Below are 12,931 nucleotides of genomic sequence, written 5' to 3' on the forward strand. Positions count from 1 at the left end.
ATTTTCCGCCATGCTGCATCTGTAATCCACTTCTTCCACTGAGTGTGCAGCTCACCCAGGTTGTTGTCGCTTGTTTCGATAAAGGCATTCTTGATGGCCGACCACTGCTCTTCTTCTCCAGCACATCCGCTGCCCGAGCTCCAAGTTCTTCAATGAACGATCTTTTCACAGCTGGATCTTCTAGTCGACGTATGTTGAATGGCCGCCCGCGGCTCTTCTCCCGCCTCTGTTTCCGAGCAAAGCGTAAACGGATCTCGCCAATTAGAAGGTGATGTTCAGACGTGATCTTTCTACGACGGGATTAGGCCCGAATAATACAGGAATAATAATTATTATTAACAAAAAGTCCCTAAATTAACCAGCAGGAAAATGTTCGGACGTGTAAAAAGTACATGAGAACACTGATGCATTATTGATGACTATTGTTTTATTCGAACATGAAGAATAAGATTTTTCTTGTGGTTACATTCAGATAACTTTGAGAACACAGAAAGCTGTGCAGTTGCATACACAACTGCTCTACATATTGCGATGCTGCTTAAAGCACGGACTAGGAAAGTTGTACCACTGAACAATTATGTTCCTACACTGAAGATATTGATTACCATTGTTTTTGCGTATTGTTTTCACTATTTCAATGCTGTATGATTATCATTATGTAACTGTGTTAGATAAATTTAAAGTCTTACCTCACCCGGAATTTATTTCTCCTGATCTTTCCCGTCTGTGTCGTTTTCCCTCGCCATGAGCAATAATTGTAGCATAAGCATAGCCTCAACCTTATCCAAAGGATCCATTACCCCCCTCTGCAGCCATTTTGGTATGGTAGTTCGCGCGTGACTGAATCCCAACTTATTCAGAATGTAATCGATTCCATACGGTTCAATTGATTTACCTGCCCACGATAACAGTCTGGAATATAAAGATTAAATTTCAAGAATTAGAACTGTTTCATATGTGTTATGAATATAATTTTTCAGGCGTTTTTTTTTTAACAGTCAACTTTCACTCATTGGGCTAAGATTGTAGCACATCTAGTACGGAAGTTAGTTGGGCTTCAATTTAACTGACTATAATATCCTCTCCCTCTTATTCGCCTCTTGTTGCTCCGACGCGTTAATCCGGTTCTCGACTATTTTTACGGTTTTTTGGCGTTTGAGTGGTGTTTCCAACCTATTTTCAAGAATGCTTTCTCCTGGATTGGGGGCAGCAGGGACTATGTCCAAGGTCTTGACGACCCCAGGATAATTGCGAGCGCACAAGCCCGAGTCCTGGACAGACCTAACACGACGGCCTTCCGACGAGACAGGAGGTTTGCGCAGGCCCAATAAGCCGCCTTTAAAAACAATTATTACGAACGATTGGAAAAAATACGACTCGATACAATTGACTTGATGATTTGCAGACCCTCCCCGAGCAAAGTCTGAAAACATAATGAGAGCATATAGAAAACATATTTTGATATTGATATCAAATTGAAATCATAATTTGTTTTCAAATATGATTCATCATGACTGATTACATATTTTGATCTCAATTTGCTGTTGATTTCTAAATTGTATGTATCAAATTAAGTAATCATATTCGACGATTTCACAACATCAAAACAAGTTTTGCTCTCAAGCTTTGCTCGGGTCTGCAGACTGCGTGGTTGGCTACGTGCAGCCTAGGACCGAGCTGAATGGAGAAAACTTGTATGCACTGTACAGGCCACCCCGGCCTTAGTCTGAGAAAATAATAAATAAATTCTGCTGGATTGATCAGGGTAGAAATATTTCACAGTCAATGCAGTGAAATACATGGATCTCAGTATAATCTGCAGTCGCCTTCATCGCCGCCGTGGTGAGTGCGACTGGGTGCAGCCGAAAAATCACTTCCAACACCGACAGTTCAATTTCGCATTCAGCCACTCACAAGTCGCTCTGACAGGCTGCTCAGTTCGCGCCGTACCGTATGACTGTGAGTGGCCCATTTAAACGCGTGGTGATTTTTTTCAATTTGGTGGGTGAATGTGTACATTTTGCTGTGGTAAATTTCATCTTCGCGGCGCAGTGGGTGATGTGAGTTCTGTTGTTTACTTTTCTGCCTCTCCGGGAATGTGAGGTTGATTTCAAAGCAGGAAGAAAATAAAAACATGATATAAAAAAACATCACCTTCATCCAGTGCTGCCGAAAATTTACAACCCTGGGATTGATAGTTCGACTTCCCAACTACATGCGCTGTAGTAAAAACGCTAAAAAAATGCCGAAAGCAACTCCAAAAATTCCAAAGGATTGGTTTGCCCCAGTGGTGCTTATTACCCCAGTCACCCTCAAGTGGGTAGCAATTTGGGCTACGATGTGTGTTAATGTTCTCTGAACAAGTTTAAAAATATTCAAAACTGTTTAACACTAAACTAAAACTAAAACATATCAAACTTACCTTACTGTTGGCTCCAGATGCCATGTTTTGCAATTGAAGTGTCTCCAATCGGTTCTAATTGTCACCTCGTTTTCAGCCTTATCCACTTTGATATGCACATTTTTCGAGTTGGATTGTTTTTCCTCCGAAGCGGCTCGATTGCTCGAACCTGACGCACCGATATCATTCAAATTCACTGCGCTCCCATTGGCAACCGAAGAACCGGATGACGACGAGAGATCATGCATTGAAGAAGCTCCCAACTGACAAGCACTCTTGACGGGTTTCAGAGATGATACTTCCGGTGTGGGCGATGGTGATGGAGTTGTCGGTTGAGGACTGGGTGACGCTGCACGTGCGCTGGTTATTGTACCGAGCTAGTAGCAAATAAAGAAGAGATCACATGAGAATACATAAAAATAAACATGTCTAAGTTTGAAATTGAATGCATACCACTTTTTCTTTCTCCTTCAAATAGGATGTGATCAAGTCGTGAAGGAAGAAAAATGCATCCGCGTCAACGGTCACAAAAATGTGATCCTCAAATTCAGTGATGAAACTACACTCGACCAGCGGCTTCTCTTCTGAATAATGAAATAAAAATTTAATTGTCAAATTCGTCATCAAAACAGCACTGCTTCCATATTCACTTACGACATGCCTCCGGAGTGCTAATTCCTTGCAGATGTTCCGTTTTGAAATGGAGCTGCAGACTAGGAAGGGCAAAAATCACCTCCCGGTTGTGATTTGGATCCTGAAGCTTGGGATGGGAAGATGTACCTCCACCTCCACGAGCACGCTCGATCGAATTCGTATGATGTTCCTTGTCTCGTTCCAGCACCGGGAAACGATCAACCGCTGTTCCAGCGAGAGAAAAAAAGGATTGATTAATTAATTGTTTTACAAAGTCCATAGATTGCGGTAATATAGTTCAACATAAATACTAGAAAAATTTTGGCTTCAGAAAGTAAAATGAGAAGAAAATGAAGCGTTCATGTCGGCGGGACAAACGAGCGTGGACGAACTCTCTGTACCTTAATGAGAAAATCGCAGTAACCAGAGATATTCACTTCCTTTGCGATATCATGCGGCGCCTAAGCCAGGCGAAAATGAATACGACTAAGATAAATGTTAAGAGGCTCATTGTTTCTGAGCCAAGTTACCATTTTTCGTACATCATGAGGCTAACACGATGATACTTTTATGTCGCAGTCGAGAGAATTTCCAAACCGAAACTTGCCTTAATCGGCACTGGAAATCGGACCCAGCCACCTTCAGCATGGTCTTGCTTTATAGCCGCGCATCTTACCGCTAGGCTACGGAGGGCCCCAGGGATCTGGGAGAGGTCTGAGCTAGAAATTAAAATTAAAATAACTCGTTATGTTCGATTGCCATGACATTTTCAGGGAAGAAGCGTCACCATTTTTGGTACATGATTTGACAATGGTGCCAATCCGGCCGGATTTATTAATCGGAGGTCCTTGGTCAGGTGCAGTCAAAACCGGGATTTTTTCTTAAAACCATTAATAAATGAGCGAAAGTGCCCAGAATGTTTATGCAAAGTGATCAATCATTTATTGACCAGTTTCGGTTTCTTGGTTAGATGAGCTCCATAAATATTCTATGCATCGTGTGCCGTTGTAGTTCGATACGATATGCAGACTATCTGGTCCGATGACCGGTCTATACATTTCCAACCTGCCTGCCGCAGCCTTCATGTCGCCGATGACGATTTTGACGTCCCGCAGCGGGCATCCATCGTATGTCTGCTCTAGCTGTGCATAGAACGCTTCTTTCTCGTCGTCAGGTCTCCCATCATGTGGGCAGTGCAAACGGGTTATTTCAATTTTGTTTTCTAGGCCAGACCGAAACGGGTTAATGATCTCCAAGAGCCCCATTATTTGATTTCAATGACTACTAAACAGCTTTAAATTCTCTGAATTACGAGAATAAGTAGGGCGCTCAGCATTGTAAGGAAGTTCTTGAGAAAATCATCAGCTTTATCGAAGCACAGTACAAGGAATTCCCATCTGGGTCGTAGCTGGAGTGAGGTAAGGATATACATATTCCATCACCGCTACTGTCCGTCATCGTAAGCATCGTAATCGATGGGATTCTGGAGCAATTGGCAGCCTATAACGAGGCTGACGTTTGACATAAAGACTACATATTTGGCATAAAAACAATAATAATCACAATGATTCAAGGGTAATTTGGCATAACGGCCACACGGCATAATGACCGTTTGGTATAGAATTAAAAAAAAAACTCGTGCTGTACAAGAGTCTCTTTGCCTTATTCTGGGCACATGCGTGTTTTAAGGAAGTAATTTACTATTTCCCTAATTCCGGGTTAATTCATGATTTAAATGAAGAAATGATGTACACTAACCAGTACAGTCAGGAGGGTCCCGTAGCGTAGTTGGCTACATGTTCGCCTTACAAGCGGATGGTCATGGGTTCGATTCCCAGCCCCTCCACCAAACCCTCGTCAGTCGCCGGATGCGCAGCCCATGCGGTAGCGTATTGGGGAACGCGTCATACCGTGCGGCTGCCTGATGACGACTGACGAAATTGTTCTTCTCGGAGGCATTCCTCCAACGGACCCGGCTTAATGGCAACCGAACAATGCAACGATCATTGAATGCACGACATGGACAAACGGACACAATGGACTCACGGTGAGATGGACTGGTAACGACAACAATAATGAGCAATGGAAATCTAAAAATAGATTCTGTGTGGATTCTGTACGGCAGAATTCCACAGTAGATCTCGGCACAGTAGCGGTTAAGTAACACAGAGTGCCTAAACAAATAAAGTAAGGAATAAAAAAAACCAGTACAGTCACCACGATATTATTTTATTTGCTCGAACTAATGCCGGAGTGGCCTGTGCAGTATATAAAAGTCTTTTCCATTCAGCTGGATCCATGGCTGCATGTTGTCAACCACGCAGACTACTGAAGGTCCGTGAATCGTCCTCCACCTGATTGATATAGATTGCGAGTTTTTGTATACGTGCCTGGTGCTGGAAATTTGGTTTCAGAAGTACCTGCTAAGCTACGGAGGACGACGCCGACGGGGTCCTTCGTAGCTTAGTAGGGAAAGCACCTGTCTAGCGCACTGGTTTCGTAGGATCAAACCCCACTGAAGGAAGTGGTTACCCTTCAATACATTTTTCGAACTAAATCTGTCACATGTTGTGCATATGCATAAATCGAGTTTCAGACATAGTAATTAATAACCACTCCGGGTGGCTCAATACCCGGAATATAGAAAATTAACTTTGAATAAACTGAACATTTAAAAATCAAAATTTAATCTTTTCGATGGAATGATTTTTCGTATGGAAATTTCAAATCTTGATCATCGGTGTAGATGACAAGAAGTTGGCGTTATCATTCAATAATGGAAAGATAGATTTATGCTAATTTTTGTCTATTTACCTAAAAAAATGTTGTGTTAAAGCTGTAAAAAATAAAAAAATAAATATTCTGAAAAACCTATTCTAGATAAACTGTGTAGGTACGCAAAAAAATGTATCAGAAAATCGATAAATTTTGTATACTGGATATACAGAAACTGCTATTGGTATAAATACGATGAATCCCTAAATTACCACAACTTATTGCCCTAGCTAAAAAATGTATTAAACTAGTGTTCGGTTTGGTAGATCTTACACCGTAAAACACTACGCAAAAGCGATCCACCAGCTTACGGGTTTGGGCATGAGCTTACATATTGTTTAATTAAAACCATGAAGAGATAAATAATAAAAAATAATATAATAGCAAATATCACAACTTACCATCAATCTCACTGTTGGCGAAAGCGTAGTGGAACCACTCGTGCAGTGTTTTAAACTGCGGCGGAAAAATCACGTTCCTCGACATTCGAACCACGGTTGCATTCGAGTGATGTTGCGGCGGTTGCTGGGAGTTCATGCCCAGTCCGAACGTTAGTGTTTGAATGATATGCACTTCTTCGGAACATTCAACGTGCTGTGCTTCCGTAGCGAAATTAATGCAAGGTTCCTTCAAGCTGAACAACGCCCACGATTTTGATTTGAAATTTACACCGTGGAAGCAAGCTAAAGAGATGTTTTTACCATGGAGCTCCATGGTACCACCGAGTACGGTTCCTATATTGGAAAGAGGTACTCCAAGAGTAGACAGCCATAGACCCTTGGTTTGCTTGAGAGGCCTTTGCCAGTGGCGGTGGTGACGTGCATCATGATGACTTATCTCTCGCTCTGCAGCTGTCTGTAGCACAGTTAGATTCTTTTTGGTAGACTCCTTGCGGCGAACACTTGAACGGTTGTTTACGGTAAGACGTGGTTCGAGATTCGAGAAAACACGTTTAGAAGATTTGAATTGCTGCGAGAAAAACTCCTCTAGCTTGTAAAACATTTTTAAAATATCTGCAGTTGTGGACTTTGAGATCATCATTTGTAGTTGATCCCATGAGAGATCGCCATGAATTAAAATTATTGCAGGATAATTGGTAGGAAGAGTGTTACTAAAGTCATGATCCTTTGAGAATTTCCACTGATCTCTCAGTTGTGCACTGAGTGAACTGATTCTAGTCATTAAAACACTTGTTCCCATGTAGTCAAATTTGAGCTCCAGCGCAAGTAGCTTGATACCAACCTTATGATCTGGTTCACAACCCGGATCTTCTCGAATATGGATAAAAGTATCAATTTTACTCAGTTCGATCGTACCACCAACGATACCTCCTTTCGCATCCAACGACGATCCTCCCAAACCAACTCCAATGTACATGTTTTTGTGACCTGTACTGCCAATACTCAGCCGTCCATCGCTCCGGAAGGCCTTTGTGAGCCACACAATATTCCCCATAACGTTACCCATGTTCATCTGAACATTTAACTTAGTAAAATTAACAGCAAATAGCACCAAAGTTTCCCACGACGTAACCTGATTAACATCCGAGGGAGAAGTATTCGAATCCATACTGGACGACTTGCGATCTTTTAATTTTGCTGTAGTACATGTAGAACTGCTGCTGCCTACACTGTGTTTCGGCAAGTCATCCTCCAAGCTTAGCTTCATTTTATCACGGCTCAACGTTTCAGGATTATCCTGAGGAAGTTCCGTATCGGTACCCGCTCGCATGCTGCTACCTTCCGAAACACTTTCCAAATCACACATACTGACCTGCGGTATGCTCAAATCACCGAGGAACATTCTCCTCACAATGCTTCGCCGATACCACGCCTTGGGAAAGGCTAGAATCTCCGTCAGTCTTCGCATGTCGTATTTAAACGACGCTGATCCGATGTCCACAATGGTGGAGAATCGTATCACGGCTTTGGACTGGTCCGACATTTTCCGACTCAGACCCGTCTCGTAATTGATCTTCTTCGACCGTGTGATGTGAAATTTGACAAATTCCACATTTATGCTGAGCGAGTCTTTCCGTTCACTGTCTGCAAGCGGGCTGAACTGATGGGATTCCTTGAGGTTTGTCTTCTTGCCTGTAGAGAGTATTGATAAACGAATAAACATTGTATGAATTGTGAGAATTTAGGAAAACTGCAATAAATTGAGAACACATTGTTTCAAAAGTACTGAATGATTGCTGCTTGGCTAATAACGGATACTTTAGATTATGAGATATCAAGGAAATAATGAAGTATTCGGAGTTCTTTCCTCAGAAAAGTCAGGAAAATATAGTACTGCTACTACCGCGTTTTGCCTGCAAGGTTTAATAAAATTCTAGGGCATAGCTGTTTAGAAATTCCAAAGGGATTTGTTAAGCAAATATTACTTTTTTGTGACTCTGATTATTCAAACACACTGATGTGGACGATGGATATGGTGAGCATATATCTATTTGTCGATGCTGACAGAGAATCGGATAGAGGTTGGCGGCTTCGTTGGAAGTTACGAAATTGGAGGAACGGGGAAATCGGGGAATTCGGAGGAACGTCACTCCAGACCCACGATTATGGAGCTTTTAAATGCTTAAGATATGGGTGTAATGACGCTGTAGACAATCAGATTTCCAGGAAGATCAATGATACAAAAAGGATGAAGCATCACTTAACCATTATAAGGCCGGAACCCGTGTACTTCTCTGTTTCGCAACTTTAAATGATAAAGTTTTATAAATATTGGGAAACTGAAATTGGATCTAATCTAAGAATTCAACGAAATGTAGGAAGTACGTATACCTATGTGGCACATTTCAAATTATGGATTCGTGCATCCGCATCCATTTATGTGTGTTTAATTTCGAAGAAAACTGACCAAACCTGAATATTTTCCAATAATTACTTTACTTACCTCCGTAAGGGTGGAATATGTAAACGTTAAAATCCGCTAAACAACCGGTGACACTAAGCCCTCCCGCCGACTTGGCATCACTTTCACTCAGGCCAATATTGGAGGGCACATCATCTTGTCGATTAGAGCTAAATATGATATCCAAGCTGGGCAGTTGGAGCATACACTCCACTCGCGATATCGGTAAGCAAGAGAAACGGAATGTCGAAGGTTGCATATGGAAGTAAACCACTACGTCGACCGGAAAACTGGCATACACGGCATAGTTGTTTTCGAGCATTTGTAAGTTGACCGGATTAGATGGGACTGATATCGCCTTCGATGGAATCGGTTCGAGTGTTTGCTCTAGGAACTCAAGAATGTGCGGAGAGATGATAGTTTCTTCCGGGATGCTTTGAAGTGTCATCCAAGCGAAAAGAGTTGCTCGCTTCAAGCCATGTTTTCGAGTAGCTGCGAATGGATCACCAGTGCTCAGCCTTGGTGAAGCATCGTCATCGATAATACGTGATTGGTACTGCAATTTGACATCCAGTCCAGGAATGTGGAAAATAGTTAGATCAACTAAGGCTGTGTGCGGCGAGTATTTTAGTCGGGCTTTCTCTTTACTTCTCCTTGGAGGAACCGGGCTACCCCAATCTGTACCAATGCTTCGTTCTCGTTTGTGGTGTTTTATGGTGCTGCTCACACTTGTCGACATTTTGTCATCTGTCAGGTCTTTTGTGTGCAGCACACATTTGCCAGACTTTACAAGCACCTTGATGTCCAGCTCGAAGTCAATGTTTGGCTCCTGCTGCTTTTGGGGATGATTAGGACTCTTTTTCCGCAATTCAACTTGCTCGCCATCAATTTCTAAAAGATCTGGAGTGTCCAATGTAGTCAATGATCCATCACATCGCGGCCAATCAAAGCCAGAGTCGGAATAACCCGTTTCGGAATCTGCACTCGGAAGTGACGATTGGCGCATGGCTTCGGTAAACGTAACACGATTGGCTTGTGGAATTTTTACCTTCAGAGATGCGGTTCGCGATGGACCTGGATTTGGTGATTCTTGTAAGCTGTTAAGCAGGCCGTCATTGCCCGTTACTTCAATACTTGTGGAACCCTCGCCTTGTTCTATGAGATCTTCCCTCGTGGGGGATGGAGCTATGAATGATCGCGACCGATTCGTGGCTTTTAGCATTGTTTTTCTGATCGTCGGTCGTTTCCATTTCTGTAAAGAAAACAAGGAAAAACATCTATTACAGTAACTACGCAAGTAAGCGTGTAAATCTTAATACCAGGCATGAAGGCTTGGGCATTTATAATATACAGGAATGGAAAGGTTTGGTAAGAAGAATATGGTTGAGGATATCCATCCTGATCCAGATGATAATAGAACCATATGCTATGGGTGTTTCGCTGAGAAATAGTAATCCAAGAAGTTCAGAAAGATGGAATTACCTAGATCTCAAAGACGTTTAGTAATAGTGCACCATAGCAGCATATATGTTCCACATAGGTTACTGTAACTCATATGCGACCGGATTCAGTCACAATTAAGTTGCTGCAATCTTTTTTCTTCTGATTTATGCTTCTTGGGCACTCTGATGTATGCCGAAGGCATGGAATAAGAGACATATGATGCCTATTTTTACTCACTTTGTGGTTACTAAGGTACTTTCAAATTTCCCAACATTTCTGACTTGTATCTTGTAATCTCATGTCGAACTCGTTTTTTTTTCTTTGAGTTTGTTTGTCGACTGGCTAAGACCAAGCGAAATTCAATTTAAAAAAGTTTCAACCAAGTTTGGAACCAGTTTCAACCTAAGTGCTGTCAAAACGTTTTTTTATTCGCTCAGGTTGGAACTAGGTTCGGGAATAGAACCCACACTCCACAGCACATGCGTTTAGAGGATTGACGTCGCTAACCGCACAGCCTCAGAGCCCACTGTTGTCTAATACAAGTATAAAAATATCTTTGGAAAATTGTTCGGGAAGTTATTCAGAAGTTGATTGAGGATTTTCCCTACAGCTTGTGTCCTAAATTAGGTCGGTGGATGGATTGAGTTTGGGAATTCTCCGTGAAGCCCGTATATAACATCCGATAAAAATTGTCACAAAAGTGTAAGTGAGGAATACCGTATAGATAATATCTAGCATTTCTTATGAAATTTATCTACGTTTGGAATTTTTCTAATTATTTCTTATAGATTTCTTCCAGTAACCCCTTAGGAGTATTTGATTTGAACAGAAATATATGAGCCTTGATTATTTAAGGAGAACTCTCGAGAATTCTTCCAAAAACCCTTCATGAGTTCTTTCAGAATTTCTTTCGGTAACTCTTTTTTGAATTCTTGTATGCATTCCTTGGCGATATCTTTTAGGAATTCCTCAGTGACATCTTTCAGGCTTATTTTTTTCAAGGAATTCATTCGTGATAAATTCTTTTGGTAATTATTCTATGAATATTTTGAGCATTTTCAATGGAAGTTGTCCCAGGGGTTACTATGGAAATTCCTGCAAAAAATCCTTCAGACAACCCCTCTGGAGTATTTTCTGAAGCTCCTTCAGGAATTCTTCCTTAATTTCCAGCGAGCATTCCTCTGGAAGTTCCTTTAGATATTCGTCCGGAAGATCCATCAAAAATCCCACCGGAAGATCCTTTAGGAATTCCTCCAGATGATCTTTCAGGAATCCCTCCGGAAGCTCTTCCAGGAATCGCTCCGGAAGTTCTTTCAGAAATTCTTCCGATAGATCCTTCAGGAATTCCTCCGGAAGTTCTTTCAGATTTTTTTTCCGATAGATCCTTCAGTAATTCCTCCGGAAGTTCTTCCAAGAATTCCTCCGGAACTTCCTCCAAAAATTCCAAGTATTCCTCCGGAAGTTCCTTCAGGAATTTCTCCAAAAGTTCCTTCAGGATTTCCTCCAAAAGTTTCCTCAAGAATTCATCCGAAATTTTATCTAGGATTTCCTCCGAGGAATTTCCGAAGGAATTTATGGAGTTACTTCCGGAGGCATTCCTGGGGAAAATTCCGGAGGAATTCTCGGAGAAACTTCCGAAGGAAAACCGGAAGAATTCCGTGTGGAGTTTCCTGAGAATTATAGGAATTCTGGTCAAAATTTCTGGGGGACTATTTGGAGTAATTTCTGACTTGAATGACTAGGAAGGAACTCCTAGAGGATTTCCAGGATCAATTTCTGGAATATTTTCAGGAGGACTTTCTTGGATGAATTTACAGACGATCTCCAGGGGAAACTGCTTTTGGAGCATTAGTAGGAGGAGCAAATTTGGAAAATCCTGGAGAATTTTTATTACAGGGTGCTGCAGAAAATAATGCGAACATTGTTTCTGTTGCTTTCAAATCCCATTTGAACTGCTCCAAGCAATAATATAAACATTTTTGAGTTCAGTTATCATTGTAAGGTCCTTTCAAACAAATCTACTGAATGTGTGCTCTATTTTTATTAATAACTAGCGGAAACTACCCAGCTTTGCCCGGGTGTTGCAAATGTTACAATGAGCTTATTTGCAGCACCGCACTCTAGATCAATGTCCTTGCGTTTGTTTTGTTTTCCTCAACAGCTGACCCAAAATTGTATTCTAATGATTTTTTACTTTTCCCCGTTAAATTCACCAACTTTTTGTATATACAAACCTTGCGGATCCCAAAACGAATCGATTAGGGAAAATAGCTTGTAAATCGGTCAACCCGTCCGCAAGTTAAATCGTCAGGAAGGAAATCTCAACTCATTTTTATTATATAGATATCCTCAAGCCAACGCTGGAGCTAAAAACACGCCTGTCGAACCTAGTCCTCCGACATCGACTGCCATGCTTATGTTAGGGCCTTCGCACAAGGGTGCGATGGTTTGCAGGCTAGTGCTTCAAAATATGCCGCAATCCTATTATATAACCCAACGGGTTAAGATTCAGACTGCTAGGGGGCCAGAAATCTTTCGACCAAAATTTCATATTGTTCTTCAGCCAGTTTGGGTTGATTGGACGTGTGACATGGCGCTCCATCATGCTGTACGACAACGTTATGATCATCGGAGAATTTGGCCTTCACCCAGGGAAGCACTTGTTCCTTTGAAATACCGATAAATAATTCCATATTGATTTTAAACCCAACATAAATGAAAACAAACGACAGTTTCAAACCATTGGACGCCTCCAAGCCAAACATCATAACATCAGCCGGATTGGTTTGGAATTAAAGCTTCATTTTCTCCAGAACA

The 12,931-nt window shown here is 41.6% G+C and overlaps 1 protein-coding gene across 7 annotated transcripts in view; it reads right to left on the reverse strand.

Annotated features, from left to right (window-relative positions):
• Window positions 1-405: 405 nt before the first annotated feature.
• Window positions 406-12,931, reverse strand: part of LOC134211926 (bridge-like lipid transfer protein family member 1) — a 66,362-nt gene continuing 53,836 nt past the window's right edge. For all 7 annotated transcript variants that reach the window (XM_062689333.1, XM_062689336.1, XM_062689334.1 and 4 more), the window contains 6 exons: window positions 8,714-9,923; window positions 6,211-7,902; window positions 3,056-3,259; window positions 2,855-2,985; window positions 2,423-2,778; window positions 406-912 (listed from right to left, as the gene is read on the reverse strand). In XM_062689333.1, the coding sequence (XP_062545317.1) occupies window positions 702-912; window positions 2,423-2,778; window positions 2,855-2,985; window positions 3,056-3,259; window positions 6,211-7,902; window positions 8,714-9,923 (3,804 nt within the window). In that variant the 3' untranslated portion in view covers window positions 406-701. The remainder of the gene's footprint in view (window positions 913-2,422; window positions 2,779-2,854; window positions 2,986-3,055; window positions 3,260-6,210; window positions 7,903-8,713; window positions 9,924-12,931) is intronic.

This window comes from Armigeres subalbatus, chromosome 2 (genome assembly GCF_024139115.2).
Source record: "Armigeres subalbatus isolate Guangzhou_Male chromosome 2, GZ_Asu_2, whole genome shotgun sequence".
NCBI lineage: Eukaryota > Metazoa > Arthropoda > Insecta > Diptera > Culicidae > Armigeres > Armigeres subalbatus.